At 47.5% G+C, this 16,580-nt stretch overlaps 5 protein-coding genes across 5 annotated transcripts; 3 read left to right on the top strand and 2 right to left on the bottom strand.

The window, feature by feature from the left end:
* Window positions 1–49: 49 nt before the first annotated feature.
* DEU56DRAFT_869864 (cytochrome P450) lies at window positions 50–2,419 on the top strand (the record flags this gene model as incomplete). Its single annotated transcript, XM_041355589.1, has 13 exons — window positions 50–167; window positions 221–321; window positions 371–506; window positions 561–658; window positions 712–820; window positions 874–952; window positions 1,004–1,224; window positions 1,285–1,351; window positions 1,404–1,602; window positions 1,657–1,823; window positions 1,876–1,988; window positions 2,101–2,125; window positions 2,251–2,419. The coding sequence occupies 13 exons, from the start codon at window positions 50–52 to the stop codon at window positions 2,417–2,419; spliced, it is 1,602 nt and encodes a 533-aa protein (XP_041211831.1).
* Window positions 2,420–3,031: 612 nt separating this feature from the next.
* Window positions 3,032–3,440, top strand: DEU56DRAFT_703301 (uncharacterized protein; the record flags this gene model as incomplete). The annotated part of the gene is made up of 2 exons (XM_041347346.1): window positions 3,032–3,139; window positions 3,192–3,440. Coding segments are annotated over 2 exons (357 nt in total), but the record flags the coding sequence as incomplete, so codon positions are not given.
* Window positions 3,441–5,760: 2,320 nt separating this feature from the next.
* On the bottom strand, window positions 5,761–11,162 carry DEU56DRAFT_909617 (ABC transporter; the record flags this gene model as incomplete). The annotated part of the gene is made up of 21 exons (XM_041357116.1): window positions 5,761–5,877; window positions 5,933–5,994; window positions 6,046–6,129; window positions 6,184–6,459; window positions 6,514–6,520; window positions 6,580–6,727; window positions 6,777–7,036; window positions 7,087–7,252; window positions 7,302–7,438; window positions 7,492–7,649; window positions 7,713–7,742; window positions 7,793–7,877; window positions 7,930–8,034; window positions 8,087–8,114; window positions 8,166–8,186; window positions 8,236–8,975; window positions 9,024–9,475; window positions 9,525–9,706; window positions 9,764–10,359; window positions 10,418–10,904; window positions 11,014–11,162. The coding sequence occupies 21 exons, from the start codon at window positions 11,160–11,162 to the stop codon at window positions 5,761–5,763; spliced, it is 4,290 nt and encodes a 1,429-aa protein (XP_041211829.1).
* Window positions 11,163–11,573: 411 nt separating this feature from the next.
* On the bottom strand, window positions 11,574–14,139 carry DEU56DRAFT_869862 (DEAD-domain-containing protein; the record flags this gene model as incomplete). The annotated part of the gene is made up of 11 exons (XM_041355588.1): window positions 11,574–11,612; window positions 11,667–11,771; window positions 11,825–11,976; window positions 12,011–12,296; window positions 12,347–12,726; window positions 12,772–12,893; window positions 12,952–13,022; window positions 13,076–13,192; window positions 13,242–13,387; window positions 13,435–14,041; window positions 14,098–14,139. The coding sequence occupies 11 exons, from the start codon at window positions 14,137–14,139 to the stop codon at window positions 11,574–11,576; spliced, it is 2,067 nt and encodes a 688-aa protein (XP_041211828.1).
* Window positions 14,140–14,285: 146 nt separating this feature from the next.
* DEU56DRAFT_730892 (uncharacterized protein) lies at window positions 14,286–14,517 on the top strand (the record flags this gene model as incomplete). The annotated part of the gene is made up of 2 exons (XM_041348198.1): window positions 14,286–14,345; window positions 14,401–14,517. Coding segments are annotated over 2 exons (177 nt in total), but the record flags the coding sequence as incomplete, so codon positions are not given.
* Between the last annotated feature and the right edge of the window lie 2,063 nt (window positions 14,518–16,580).

The raw sequence follows: 16,580 nt of genomic DNA, 5'->3' as shown, positions 1-16,580 counted from the left end.
CTAATAAAGGGGACATTTGCCTTTCAACCAAGTCTGCTCATCCGTAAGTATGATATCTGGCGCAGCTCTCTGCTTAGTCGCATTTCTTGCCTACATAGCATGGCGTAACTCACGGCGGTACACTTTGAAAGACATCCGAGGGCCTCCTTCACACTCGTTCTGGCTAGGTAACAGTTTCTTCTAGTTACACGCCTGGACATCCCCTCACATACATCTGCAGGTAGCGAGAAAGTACATCGAAATACCTTACAAGTGGGGGACCTGGAGTTTCAATGGGCTCGCGAATACGGTCCAACTTGGATGACTAAAGGATGTTTAGGGGTAAAGTCACTACGTCCTCCTACATTCTACTACTCATGAGTTATTTCAGGAGGAAGTTCTCTGGACCGCTGACCCCCGTGCTTTGCAATACGTCTTTCATACGTCTGGTTACAGGTACCCAAAGAGAACCATTTCCAATGAAATTACGCGCCTCTTCACGGGGAAGAGTATTTTAACCACGGATGGTGCGTTTTTCTTTACTGTCGTAGCACGCAGCTGCGGCAGCTCATATCTTTTAGCCATCGATCATCAAAGGCACAGAAAGATCATGAATCCTGCTTTTGGTGCTTCCCAACTTCGGACGTTTTTGCCTGTTTTCCGCCGCTCGGCAGCTCGGGTGAGAGAGTCAAGAAGTCTCACGAAAATCTGGCTTCTTATATCTTCATCTAGCTCTCACAGAAATGGAAAGACATAATTCAATTAAGAGAAAAGTCTGATGGATGTACACTGAACATCAATGAGACTTTGTCGAGGATGACCTTAGATGTCATCGGCGAAGGTATGTACTCGACATTTGCCTTAAAGGTATTAATTCATATTTGTGAATTGCAGTCGCTTTCGACCACCGCTTCGGAGTTCTCAACGACAATGGGTCAGATAACGAGTTGGTGCAGGCCTTTAACAATTTGTTGTATGTCTCGCGATTTTCTGAGCCAGGCCATATGTTAACACACAAATTAAGCCTCGATACGCTGTTGAACCCATCTTCATGGGATATCATCTTCAAGTCAACCTGGAGATTCCTTCCTCAACCGATTCTGAACTGCTTGAAGTATTTGCCTTCCAAAGAGAATCGCCGCTTCGCGACATTCCTGCAAACAGCCATTCAAACAGGAAAGGCCATCGTCAATGAACAGGCGGCTGGCACCGAAAAAGGCAGCAAGGACATCATCAGCATCCTCGGTAATGTTCCCCGCCGAGGTATACTTCACGCATGATCACTCACGAGTCTCGGTGTCTTAGTACAGTCCAACCGTATGGAAGATGCACGATCTCAGCTGAGTGAAACAGAAATACTGTCGCAAATAGCGTGAGTGATAGCGTCACAAATGATTTGCCAATTAGTGATTGCCACATTCTAGCACCCTTCTGGTCGCTGGTCATGATACTACCGCCTCAACTCTCACATGGCTGCTATATGAACTCTCGAAGCACCCGGAGGATCAGCAGCGCATCCGTGACGAGATTAAAGTGGCAAGAGCGAATGTGGAAGCTCGTGGCGATGATGATTTGCTGCCTGGCGATTTCAATAATATGGCTTTCACCAATGCTATTATTAAAGTTTGTCCACCTTTTATTTCAGAAATTGCATTCTCATCTTTGTCTGTATCACAGGAGGGACTCAGGCTGCATCCGATAGTTCCTACCTTGGTTCGGGAAGCAGATTCGGACGATGTTATACCGCTTGCTCAGCCAATTGAGACCAAGTCGGGAAAGATCATCAATGAAATACCCATCTCGAAAGGCCAAGGCATCACAGCATCCATTTGTACTTACAACAGGTTGGTTCCATCGGTTATTGAGTTGCCGCCTCGCTCAGATTATACTTTTCAGGCTCAAAAGCGTTTGGGGAGAAGATGCGGACGAGTGGAACCCAAACCGTTTCCTGGACGACGCTAGGGAAAGGTCATCTTTGGGAGTTTTCGCCAATCTGTGCGTATTCAACAGTTATTACATCTCTCATGAGCTAAATGAGTCCGACGATCTCAGAATGACTTTCTGTAAGCTATTCAAAACTCTTGCTCTCCTGAAATCAATCTTACGTGTTTCAAACTAAAGCGGCTGGTCTACGTGCTTGCATCGGGTAAGCGAAACAATTAACTAGTACAACATAGTGTGATTGATTCTCATGTTTTCTGTGACTAGCTGGCGTTTTGCGTAAGTTCATGACCAGAAACACTGACCATTTAACTCACTAATGGACCATAGACTTCTTGAGATGCAAGCCGTGCTCGTGGAGCTTGTCGAGAATTTCGAGTACCAGTTCCCCGAAGGTGTCGAGGTCATTCGATTGAATGCTGGACTCATGGCCCCTATGATTGAGGGCAAGATGCATGAAGGTATCCAGATGCCCTTGGAAGTCACCCTCATCTCGTAAATTTGGATGTCCTAACAGTGGTGGTAGATATGGAAGATAGCATTGATAATTTGGATAGTAGATGCCCTATTGGCGAACTTTAAATTTGACAATCAATAATGATTTTGATCACGTGAGATTTTGAGTACTCCCCACTGCCCGTTTGTGAGTCCACCAAGGCCTCTTTAGTTCGACACAACAAGATCTGAAACGTGTGGACCTGACACGTTGTTGTCACGCCGCGACCATGAATGATCGATTTAATCGTTTGGTAGAGATTTGCTGTCTTATCACTGAAGCACCCGCTTTTGATACTCATCGATTTCATCCTTAGGCGCCTGATTCGCCACAATTAAAATTACCTAGTCGCGGATTACGCAGGTCGCCGACTGGTCACTATGGCCCTTATGTACATCCCTCGTACGGCTACCCGCAGCCCTTCCTGCCCAATGTACAATTTCCAAATTTTGCACCGGCACCAGGCCCCGATCCCCAGTGAGTACCTTCTCATTGCAACCTCACTGTGATTGTGAGTACTTGGGAATTAACTGCTGTTATTCAAGCTCTCAGACAGGCCTTCTCGAGCAGATTGTCGAGGTCCTCCAGAACTCTACAATTGCCAAGGAAAGAGCAAAGGATGCGCTTTCTAAATTTTGGGCATCATACAAAACTGTGTCTGGCGAGTACGATGACGACATGTTAGAGAGGTGTAATGAAAATATGGATATAGTCCTGATTTTCGTACGTGAAACATGTCGTTATTTCAACAGCATCCAACATGAGTAACTGGCAGGCTGGTCTCTTCTCCGCTGTCAATACCGCGTTTATCATTGCAATGCAGCCAAATCCTCTTGACACCACCAACCTTCTATTGATACAACTTACCCAGATCACATTGAATGGTTCTTCTGCCACCCAGCCAACGATTATTTGCCCACCTGCTGGTTACTCTTCTTCCAAATCCTGGATGCAGGCACTTGCATATGCGAGCCTTGCATTTAGTCTTCTCGCTGCCTATGGTGCTGTCATGGGCAAACAATGGCTGGGTCATTATAAGACCACCCGTTATGGTCGTGGATCTCTCAAAGACCGATGCCAGCAGAGGCACCGCAAGTTCCAGGAGCTAAAGAACTGGCGACTCGAAATTGTGTTGCGGTCATTCCCAGTCCTTCTACAGATCTCTCTGCTTCTATTTGGTATGTCCCTGGGAGCTGCGCTGTGGACGCAACAATGGCCCATCTCTATCCTTATTATTGCAACGACTGCTGTCGGTGGCCTTTGCCATGCTTTTACTATCCTGGTATCCCTGATATGGCCTGACTGTCCATTCCAAACACCCGTCTCCTTGGCCATACAAGCTGTCTTTGGTAATTTTCGTGCACGTGCGGATTTCCAGCATCAAGATGAAGATTCTGCTGTATCCGCCGTGGAGTGGATCCTGGATACTTCGACCGACCCTGATGTTGTCAGGTCGGTGGTTGAGTTTATGCCTACCATGTCCAGGCTACCAGACATAAATCTCGTGTCATTATGCACAGAAGTTCGAGACATGTTCAAGGCATGTTTTGATCAGCGTGGCATTCCGATGCAAGAAGACAGCGCACTGGCATATGGCAAAGCGTTGATCTACTTCTCTTCGAATTATCCTGATGTGAGGGATATGCTCCGCACAACTACGCAGGAGTGGAATCTATGGCAATGGTGGCGCGCCCTGTATCTCCCCCAGGCACTGGAACAGTGTAGAATTCTATACCGCCGAATGGATAATACCGATAATCCAATATCAAAGTTACACTTCCAAGCAGACGCCCGTGCTGCTTTGCGTATGGCTGTGGCTGCTGGTGTAGATGAATTTACTCATCCCAATGATGAAAAATTAATTTGGAATGGTAAATTCATGGAACTCAATCTGCCAGAAGTTGACTGGCTGTTGGATTGCGTAGAGCACTTCTACAATAACAACGACATCGACGCAGCCGGAGACGCTCTGCTCCTGTTTAGTGACATGCAGGCACAATCATCATCCTCCATTCAAGGCCGCCTCGCTCCATTTTTGAATGCCGGCCGATCACGTAGATTTCGCCACATCGCACTTCGTGCCGCCACCCAAAGTCTCGGCTTCATGTACATGAATAACTTGCCTTGTCATGATTCCTTCCCCCATGTTGTTCTGAATGCCATCTGTCCCTTGGCCTCAAATAAACGTAACAGAGACCATCTTCAGATCACCAAAGCAATTAACCTGCTCAACTTCACTGAATGGCCCGAAAGTAGTGATCTAGCGATGTCTCCTCTGGCCGAAATCCAGTTGCTTGTATTCCTCGTTTTGCCTGCACCCAAGGTTGACGATCTCACAATATATACTCATTACTGCCACGCACTCATTCGCTACATGGGTGCAGACCAGCCTGATGGCATCCGCCAATTCGCCTCAAATATTGTCTGTAGCGCTCGACACGACCTTTTAATGATCACTGCTGGAGCTGACGAGTCATCACGAGACTTGGTGCTCTCCGAGATCTGCCCAGCCCTCATCACCACACTGTTTACTTGCAAGAAAGATTTGCTTATCCCCCTCCACCTAGATCCTTTTCTCCCCTATCTCCTTCTTGCTTTCACTCTTGCAAAGAATTCCGACTGGCACCCTCACTTGATCCAAGATGGCTATATCGAGGAGTGGATTACAAGCACGCTCATGTGGTCCAGTCATCTCGTTAAACGCGGTCTCTCTCCCACTTCCCCTCGAATTTACGATCATTCCTATCGAACATCCGCCAGGGTCGAGGAAGCTCGTCACCTCTTTTACCTCGCCGGAATTTCCCTCCGTATTGCTCCCCCAGAGCAGGCTGCGTCTTGCTTTGGCACCGTCACAACAATGGAGTGGTGGGACTTGATGAGGGGTGCATGGTATATTGTCGAATCCTGCTCTTACGATGAGTTGGATGATGGTATTGAGAGTCTTCCAGCTCTTGTCAGGGGCACGGAGTGGCACATGCCACCAAATGCTTCGAAGGCTGATCTCGAATCGCTCAATGAGTTGTTGGGCAAAGCTCTTGACGCGCTGGGACAACAACAAACGCCAGATGAGAGTGTCATATCTGCAGTGGCGAGTTTGAAGGGCATTGTATGTGGGAGATTGGTAACCTCGGAACTGGGGGAGTTTGAAAGTCAAAGTGCGGAGGACTCAAGATCTTACGCTTCCTATGAAACTACGCATATGTACATGACTGCATAACCATGCGCCACCTCTATTGAATTGGAAGTATGTAATCATTGTATGACTGTGGTTACGATTATTTCAATGTACGTGTCAATGTAATTAAGATAACCTGCGAATCTGTATGTAGTCTATGTGCAAGTCATTAAGCTGCATGTTTGGATGCAGAAAGAATATCTTCGAGAGCGATAGAAGATCGTTCGCACATTCCGCGGAATATACTATCCGGCATGGCGAAGAGATTAACAGGGGTGTCGAATTCCTGGATGAATTCTGGTCAGTACGGAATAGGATAGCTTGAAGATACGAGGACATACGGCAATCGTCCCAGCATCCATCACGCATATCCTGTCATATCCAATGATGGTTCGGAGACGATCTATATATTTGCTATAAGTCGATGCAAAGCGATGAGTCTCGTCCAACTTACGTGCAATGCACAGGATTGTGCGCTCTTTAAACTCGTTGGCGATAGTATGCTGGATCTTGCTGTCAGTCTCGTAGTCGACAGAAGCTACATAGAAATCCATGAGAATGCATGCGCTACCAGAATGAACATCACATTTACCCGTAGCCTCGTCAAGAATTAGGATCTTGGTGTCATTTACGAGAGCTCTGGCAAGAGAGACAAGAGAACGTTGCCCAATCGACAAATTGCTGCCTTCGTCGTCGATAGGAGTGTCGAGACTAAATCTGGGTGCCGACTGCCCTTCAACAGGGGTTGATGCCGAGGTCGATAGGTCACTGTTTGACTCCACAAGATACGCCCGCTTCATTGCATCATAAAGCTTGGCATCATCGTGTAGCCCGAAAGGATCAAGGTTAGTCCGGAGAGTACCGGAGACTAGAGAGAAACGGTCAGTTAACATGCTCCCACATGTAGCATGTCATCACGCACAAAGAAACTGCAGACATGTCACTTAATTAGTCAATGTTCAAACAAACTATGATACATGCCACTTACAGCATCCTGAGGAATAATCGATAACCCTTGTCTGAGCTGCGCTAAACCAACGGTCGAAATGTCCACACCATCAATGGATATAGACCCAGATGCTAGTTCCACTATACGATAGATAGCAGTCATGATGGATGATTTCCCGGCACCAGTCCTGCATCCCATAAGCCACAGGAGCCACCTAGAAAAAGAAAAAAACTCACCGCCCAACGACACCAATCTTCTCTCCAGGGGAGAGAGACATACTCAGGCCCTTCAGGACAGGTGGTAACTCCGGGCGGTATTTCATAACTACATCCTTCATTACAATTTCGCCACGCGAAGGCCAGTCGGCCGGTGCAGGGCTATCTTCGACCTCATGCGCAGCCTCCTGTTCGACTTCTTTCGCATAGTGCACGACACGCTCCACGGCGTTCATGTTGTTCTCGACTTCAGCAGTTTGGCGGACCATCCATCCGAAAGACTGCAAGGGTCATCAACTAAAACTCAAGCAAAAGGGGGGGAAAACACGACCTGTTGCACCATGACGATATACGAGAGCGTGACACCGGTTTGTCCCGGAGAAATAGTGAACCGAGTTCCAACAGTCAATAGCGCGACGGCGAGAGTCAGCAACGAGCCGAGGAAATCAAGACGCATCCCGAGCCATCGCTGATTGGTAACCGTCAACCAGTAAGCACTGTATAACGTCAGTAATGATCAAGATCACATGCAATTGCAGTTCTTACCGATTCTCGACATCAACGAGCTCGATATTTTCTGCGCGGAATCGGTCGAATTCGCCATAAGCGCGAATGGTAGTCAAGCCCGATAATGACTCAGAAAAGTGAGAATAAAGCGAGGATCGTAGGAGTGCATCCAAACGCTGTGAAGTTCTACGTTATTAGATGTTCGACAGACTTGATCAAAATGACCGACCTTCAGCTCGCGTGCACTCGCACGGTAGAACAATGCAGCATAATAATAGCAGATCACGATGAAGAAAGCTACGATAAGGAAATATGGTATGACGATGGATATGAGAATGATCGCGCCGATGATCTGTGATGCGGTTGCTGCGAGCATCCTGAGGGAATCTGAAAACGCAATATTTTATCCTTGTCAATAATGGTTCACGAAAGGACTTCTTAGGCGCTCACCGCCAATTAAATTATCAACAGTGTCAATATCTTCCATTCTAAGTCAGAAAATCCGCGTGATCGAAACCTTTTTAACATACCTTTGGTAAAGCGATTCATAACGCGGCCTAAAGGCGTTGTCTCGAAGAAGCTCATTGGGGCATACAGTACTCGCTGAACTGATCTCTGCCGAATGGTATTAGAGTCAGCATCCACCAATACGTAGTGATATACTTACCCCATGTAACTGTTGGGAAGCATAGTAGGTGAGTAGTGCAAAGACGGATCCCATCATGAACATTGTTAACGCCTGAGAGACACCAAGAGCGGCATAGATGCCCATCTGCATTGACAACGATCAGTGTGCTTCAGTCATGTGCAACAGACATACTCACATAAAATCCTGCCGTTTGGTGCCATTTACTATAAAAGCGATGAGCACTTAGATGTATAGGGAATGTGACATGCACGCACTATTCTTCCCAGTAAACGAGCCTAATAAACTACATCAGTGCGATAATCAAGAATTAGGGAAATCACATACCAATACGAAGACATGACACTGGAGCCTTGTGTGAGGACCAAAGAGAGTAGTAAGAGTGGCAAGAGCACAGTGGCGTGAGCTGATGTGAGATACTCTCGGTATACTTCCCACTTTATGGCACCAGTATTACGCTCTTCCGTCTGCATCATCGCTTTCCCAGCCAACCCTGACTGAATTTTCTTGTCCTCGGTGTCTACACCCTCGATAGTTTTCTCTTCTTTCTTCATAGAATCTTCCTTTGACCCAAATTCTGCGACAAATTTGGAGAATGCACCATCGTTAGCAATGAGTTCGGCATAAGTGCCACGTTCGGCAATGCGCCCGTCAACGAGAGTATATATATAGTCGACCTCAGGAAGGAAGTGGAGGGCATGGGTAACCAGGATGCGAGTTTTTTCTACGTTTCTCTTCAACACATTCTGGAATACTGCCTTTCCGACGTGTGCATCAAGAGCAGATAGTGGGTCGTCGAAGATCTGAATGTCAGTATTGCAATAGATCGCGCGACATATGTTGACACGCTGCTTTTGGCCACCAGAGAGTGAGATACCCTGCGGAAGAGCATCAGCCAATAGTCCTCCAGAACAAAGGATGAACATTGCCTTCTCGCCAACTTCTGTAAGGTCGTAATTGGGCAACATCTCCAAGTCGGGTTCTAAGCATGCGTCTCGGACAGCCGCCCAATATCGCTCCTCGTCAAATGGACGACCGAAACAGATATTGTCCCGAATGGTTGTATTCTGTTTGCACCTTAGTCACCAATGCCAAAGGCTAATCAGCGAACCTACCTGGATCCAAGCGGTTTGAGCACAATAGCCCACGGTTCCACCGAATTCAACTGTACCACAAGTCCGCCGCATTTCGCCAATAAGACCTTGAAGCAGGGAAGTTTTTCCCATGCCGACGGCTCCGACGATAGCGACGAGTTGGCCTCGTGGTATTTCCAAGTCAATGTCCGTAACTTTGAAAATATGGGCATCATCTGCAGGAGCTGGTGGGGGTGTTAAAGGGCTTTTGCGCTTTCCCATCTTCATGCCCATCTTGTTGCCCTTGCCTTTCTTTTTGGGATTCTCAGGCCGAGGGGGCGGACTATCCCAAGTAAAGCTAGCACCTTTAGCTCTGACAGCGTCTTTCATATCGTCGTTTATGACGAGCGTCTCGTCAAGCGTCTCTGCTTCGAAAACCTTCAGCAGCCTGTCGCATGCTGTGGCCGCGTCAGCGATGCTGCTCAGAGCCAAGGCTGCAAAATGTTTAAGATTACAGACTGCAAATGTCAATAAATAACGCACGTAAGAACATCAAGGGCAGGCGGATTAAGTTGAACAGAGTCAACGAAGCGAATATATTGGCCGCTGTAAGACTGTGTCCAGTCAACGAATATGTGACAAAGGCAAGGACAGAAGCGAGAGTCGGGAGAGACATAGCAATTGCGTTCATCGCGGCTCTTATGATCAGAAGGCTACGGATATATCTGAATGGGAAAAATTATCAACCAAGACCAGGGCAATTAAGTGACATGTTCACGTACACCATCTCATTCTGTCGATATTCAGAAATACGCTTCAGGAATGGAACTTCCCAAGAAAAGAACTTGATGACGCGTATGCCACTGAGGACCTCTTGTAAGATCTTGGAACGCTTGTCTGTCCACAGCATGCTTTTCATTCGAAGGGTGAAAGCCTGTTTTATAGTGTAGGTCTGAATGGGCATCATGACAATGAGAAGCGCAAAACCAGCGAGTGCACTCGGGCCAAGATTTATCAAAAGCAAGGTCAGGCAAATAGCAAGTTGGATAAAAGCAGACCATGACATATGGAAGTAGCCCATGCAGAAATCTATCCGCGAGACATCGGTGGATATGTGATTGACCAACTCGCCGTTGCTTAAATTGACGCGAGCTCTCGCGGATAGACGAAGCGATTTCGAGTATATCGCCGTGATAAGACCGCCACGAAGAAGGACACCAGTGCCCATGCTACGGTAAAGGAAGTGATTGTTGGCCCATGACGCGACGAGTTGTAAAGCCAGTAGGCCAAATGCAAGGCCAATTCCCTGACCAATTGGAGGTGTTGGTTGACCGGTTAGATGGTTTGTATAAGACTCCGTGGCAAAATTGATGATCGCCTGCAGACAGGACACCGGCATCAGTGTTTAGGAATAATTTTTGTGGAAAAGTCCTGACCTTGACGAGAAGGGGACTAGTAACTTGCGCTGTGTCGCCGATGACTTTCAAAATACCACCAGACCATAACCACCAAAAGACGCTGTCATTCATCGCCAAAATGAGACTTGCTTTGCGCTTTCCGTCCTTTTCCCTCCATTGTTTCTCGCGATCTGCGCGAATACCCCGTATGGACCACCATAAACCCCTGAACCCTGGGCCAATTTCACCCTTAGTCAAACGCTCGTTGTATTCGGCAGCCTTCTTTTGCCGAGTCTCGAACGACGTTAAAATGGCATTGGCAATCTGAACGGCTCCGCGCTCTTCCTGGAGTTTATAAAGGTCTGATGACTCAAGTGGACGAGCATAGCCAAGGGAAAGCAGAGGTGATAACCAGGAGAACCACAGAAGACTGACGAAGCTAGCTGTGGCCTCGGGAGTTAGATCCGCGTCGTGAACGGATTTCTTTGGTGGGGGAGGGCTACCGTTCTTTCCAAACAAGAAGAGCCTATATACAAGGGGATAATGTAAATGAATTCAGTATGCATCCATGACAGCTAGCCAATTGAGACTCCACACGTAGCCTAGCAGAATGTGGAGCTAGGCGACAAGCCTACGATCGCAATCCCAAGATAGATATTAATACTGACCGAGACATGAACGACTGGATGGTTTGACTGGTGTCCGAGGCGGTCTTCTCTACCTGGGCCTTCTCAACGGTGTCGAGCTCAGCATCTTGAAACTTGAGTCGTTCAGAAGGCGCCATGGTGGTACGCACGAACAAGAGATGCGACTGTCCACATGTACCTGTAATCAGGGTTATGTACTAGCACATTGTCACTGTACGTAAACACCGATATAGATGGCGCGCGGCATCTCTCGTTATCATGCTTATGAAATTCCGGGCCGTCGCTTGCAAAGTCATGTCCTGCTTACGAATCAGGGACCAGGGTTATAGCCTATCTTAGTTTTTGGCGAGATATCGCTGCCGTTCTAGTTCGGATATGCAACCATGATCGCGTCTAAACCGCGGTTGATAAATCCCCTCGGAAAAGTTGACCAAACATTTTGTACTTCTCTGAAATTTGGCTGGACGCATCGACCACAACGCTGAGAATCTGATCATCTCACGCCGTCGGTATATCCGAACCACTGCCCCACAAAATGTTGCCGAAAGCTACCGTGTGTACGCATCCCGTAGGCTTCGGAGAGACATCTAGAAGGACGCGCGTCTTGCCGGTGCACTACGTGAGAATAATCTTGCACTGACCTCATACGCCGATGATAGCGAAGCTGTGTCTTGGGCCGATATTCTCATTCGTTGGACCTTTTCTAGGTGACCGGCGCTTCTTAACATAGATTTGAAGTAGTGTGCCTGGATGTTCGATGAGCGAAAAAGACACAGGCCTGGTCCCTCAAATGAAATACCTCTTGTTCTTCAACCAACGTCCAAGCGTCTCCAGTTCTCCCTGCTCGAGCAGTTCTACCAACCCGGTGTACATATTTTCTTATATCCACTGGTGCATCATAACTGACCACGTGCGACACATGGCTGATGTCAATACCCCTTGATATGAGATCTGAACATATGAGCCTAAATTCTGGTCAGTACACCAGGCTGCAGAATGAAAATGGGTTGAACTTTCAGATGGACCTCTTGAGCCTTGAATTTTTCTAATATAGTCCTGCGCTCGTTAGTCGGAAGATCACTCGAGTATGACCGAACAACAATCGGATTTCCGGAGGAGATAGCGGCTTCGAAAAATTCGAATAAACGTACAAGACGAGAGGCCGATTCGGACGATTTTGTGAAAATAAGTGCATTGCGGACGGAATGGTTGTGCACAAGATGGAAGAGCATCAATGGTTTCTGAGGGGCCTCACAGATAATCATGTGTTCCTGCGTTTCACAGGTGGGCTTCTGGCAGGATGGAATTTGTTGTCGCGTACCTTTAGTGCTTCGGGCATGGTAAACCGTTCCGCAATAACATTAGGAATACCATCGATTTCTGATTCTTCAGATAGACCTTGTACAACAAAGTACTTTGGATTTCGGAGGTCCAGAGCCGCAAGCTTTCCCGGGTCACTAGTGAGTGTCGCAGAAAACAGTAATTTTTGACATGAGACGTCTTTCTTTTCATCGATGTCGGTGTGTATGCCTACATCCCCGTGAATGTGAAGAAAAGCAGGAGCAACAGAATCGCAAAGGGGAGCTGAAGCTTTGAAGTCGGTGTTCTCAGGGACCATTCTTGAAAATGGTTGCGTAGCGGCAAGAACTTGAGCTAGCCAGTCTTGGAATGACTGAGCAAGCAATCGGTCAGCTTCATCTACTATCTAGCAAAAGATGCGGTCATTCAAGAAGACGTCTAATAGACCAAAGAGGCTGACCAAGAAGCGGAGGTGCTGTAAAGAAAAGTTCGGTGTTCCGTTGAGATGATCAATGAGGCGCCCTGGCGTACAGATCAAAATATCAACTTTACTCGATCCACCAGAGAGTCTTCCGCCAACGTCAGTACGGGTACAAAGCATGGACTGGCATCTAGCGGGAAACGTACTTGGCTGACATGTCCGCAACTAGTTGCGACTGCTCGTGAGCGAATGAGTGCTGTCCAGTGGCTGCACCAATCTATGTTCAAATTAGAGATGAAAATGTCGAGGATCAGACAAAAACAAACAAACCTTCAAACCCCGTCCTTTTGCGATTGCCTCTAATGTTTCCCGAACTTGCATGACTAAGTCACGCGTCGGGAGAACGATGAGGGCACGGAGATGTGTTACAATTCTTGTTGACAGAATCTGACCTCATTGGATCAACCAGGACTTCCAAAAATTGCAAAGTTGTTACCTCAACGATTGGGAGCACGTATGCGAGCGTTTTCCCACTTCCAGTAGGGGCGGAAACACATACATCCCGCGGCGGGTCAAATGGTGCGTACAGTGACCTCCGCATGGCGGAGGATCTTAGCAGAAAAGGGAGAAGTGCAGTCTGAACTGTAAAGCTGTCAATAGAGGTGTGCAAGGGGATTGACGGATCTTACCAGCAAATAGTTCAGTAATCCCTAGTTCTATGAGGCGCCTTCTTGTCTTTTCAGATAAACCAGTGCAAGTATCATCTCCGTTAGGTATTATAGGTAGTCGAGAGGAGGGATTGACAACTTCAGCTTCAATTAAAGCTTGATCAAGACCTTGCAATGCGAGTATAGATTTAGGTGGTGCATCAGGTAAAGTTGGAAGGGGGAATACTGGGAGGGACATCTGCGGTTCCGGGTCCGAGGACTTGACTCGGAAGGTTTGCGGCGCGGCGACGGGGAGAGGAGCATCTACTTCATCAACCACTTCCACCCCTTCAACTTCTGACATGCGATCCCCCCCTTCCTCAGAATGTGACAATGATACCTTCCGCTTCTTTTTGGGTCTCTCTTCTCTGCTGCCCTCGTGTGCCTCCCCCAGCTCCTTTGAGTGGCTAACATTTGAAGGTTGTTCTCGAGGTGCATAGTCTTCGTTTTCAGTATCATTACTGCTCTCTACGTCGGTCTCTTCATGGTGCTGTGATACATTGATAGCCTGTTTGGGAGCTGCAGATTTTCTAGCTTGTCGTCGTGACTTTTTACGCTTCAGATACCGCGTTTTCGCCTTGGTTTTCGCCTGCCGGAGTGAATCAATGTTGTAGGAAGGAAACCTGGATCACACATCACGCATACCTTGAGGTCTGCGACTGGCATTGACGAGATGTCTTCCACCATTAGTTATCCGCCGTTCCAAAGCTCGATATCGGATACAACAAGTACTGAGTCCTTGAAGAGGCCTTTGGTGGAACAAGTGGTACAGTGATCATGTGATCTGACATTTCAAATTGTCTTTTCTTCTTGAAGTTCTTCTGAAGATCTGTCGTCTCCGAACCATCATTGGATATGACAGGATATGCGTGATGGATGCTGGGACGATTGCTGTACGTCCTCGCGTCTTTAAGTCATCCTATTTCGTACTGACCAGAATTCATCCAGGAATTCGACACCCCTGTTAATCTCTTCGCCATGCCGGATAATATATTCCGCGGAATGTGCGAACGATCTTCTATCGCCCTCGAAGATATTCTTTCTGCATCCAAACATGCAGCTTAATGACTTGCACATAGATTACATACAGATTCGCAGGTTATCTTAATTATATTGACACGTACGTTTAAATAATCGTTACCACAGTCATACAATGATTATATACTTCCGATTCAAGGTGATGGTGGAATAAATGGAGCATAGGAAGAAGGTGGTGGAATAAATGGAACATAGGAAGAAGTATACGGAACATAGGAAGAAGCTACTGATTCTGTGTCATCCGCACTTTGTCTTTCACTCTCCTCCAGTTCCGAGATAACCAATCTCCCACATACAATACCCTTCAAACCTGTCACTGCAGATATGACACTCTCATCTGGCATCTGTTGTTGTCGCAGCGCGTCAAGAGCTTTTCCCAACAACTCATTGAGCGATTCGAGATCAGTCTTCGAAGCATTTGGTGGCATGTGCCACTCCGTGCCCCTGACAAGAGCTGGAAGACTCTCAATCCCATCATCCAACTCATCGTAAGAGCAAGATTCGACAATATACCATGCACCCCTCATCAAGTTCCACCACTGCGTTGTTGTGACGGTGCCAAAGTAAGACGCAGCCTGCTCTGGGGGAGAAATACGGAGGGAAATTCCGGCGAGGTAAAAGAGGTGACGAGCTTCGTCGACCTTGTTGGATGTTGGATAGTTGTAATCGGGAGAGAAACTGCGTTGAGCGAGATGACTGGACCGCATGAGCGTGCTTGTAATCCACTCCTGGATGTGGCCATCTCGGATCAAGTGAGGGTGCCAGTCGGAATTCTTTGCAAGAGTGAAAGCAAGAAGGAGATAGGGGAGAAAGGGATCTTCTTGTTGCATGGGGATAGGCGAAAATTTCTTGTAAGTAAACAGTGTGGTGATGAGGGCTGGGCAGATGTCGGAGAGCACCAAGTCTCGTAATGACTCGTCGGCTCCAGCAGTGATCATTAAAAGGTCGTGTCGAGCGCTACAGACAATATTTGAGGCGACTTTGCGGATGCCATCAGGCTGGTATGCACCCATGTAGCGAATGAGTGCATGACAGTAATGAGTATACATTGTGAGATCGTCAACCTTGGGTGCAGGCAAAACGAGGAATACAAGCAACTGGATTTCGGCCAGAGGAGAGGTCGCTAGATCACTACCTTCGGGCCACTCAGTGAAGTCGAGCAGGTTTATTGCTTCGGTGATCTGAAGATGGTCTCTGTTACGTTCATTTGAGGCCAAGGGACAGATGGCATTCAGAACAGCATGGGGGAAGGAATCATGACAAGGCAAGTCATTCATGTACATGAAGCCGACACTTTGGGTGGCGGCACGAAGTGCGATATGGCGAAATCTACGTGATCGGCCGGCATTCAAAAATGGAGCGAGGCGGCCTTGAATGGAGGATGATGATTGTTCCTGCATGTCACTAAACAGGAGCAGAGCGTCTCCGGCCGCATCGATGTCGTTTTTATTGTAGAAGTGCTCTGCGCAATCCAACAGCCAGTCAACTTCTGGCAGATTGAGTTCCATGAATTTACCATTCCAAATTAATTTTTCATCGTTGGGATGAGTAAATTCATCTATACCAGCAGCCACAGCCATACGCAAAGCAGCACGGGCGTCTGCTTGGAAGTGTAACTTTGAAGTTGGATTATCGGTATTGTCCATTCGGCGGTATAAAATTCTACACTGCTCCAGTGCCTGGAGGAGATACAGGGCGCGCCACCACTGCCAGAGATTCCACTCCTGCGTAGTTGTGCGGAGCATATCCCTCACATCAGGATAATTCGAAGAGAAGTAGATCAACGCTTTGCCATATGCCAGTGCGCTGTCTTCTTGCATCGGAATGCCACGCTGATCAAAACATGCCTTGAACATGTCTCGAACTTCTGTGCATAATAACACGAGATTTATGTCTGGTAGCCTGGACATGGTAGGCATAAACTCAACCACCGACCTGACAACATCAGGGTCGGTCGAAGTCTCCAGGATCCACTCCACGGCGGATACAGCAGAATCTTCATCTTGATGCTGGAAATCCGCACGTGCACGAAAATCGCCAAAGACAGCTCGTATGGCCAAGGAGACGGGGGTTTGGAATGGACAGTCAGG

This window comes from Suillus clintonianus (genome assembly GCF_016758775.1).
Source record: "Suillus clintonianus strain FC179 chromosome Unknown DEU56scaffold_14, whole genome shotgun sequence".
NCBI lineage: Eukaryota > Fungi > Basidiomycota > Agaricomycetes > Boletales > Suillaceae > Suillus > Suillus clintonianus.
This window is presented reverse-complemented; position numbering and strand designations above follow the sequence as displayed.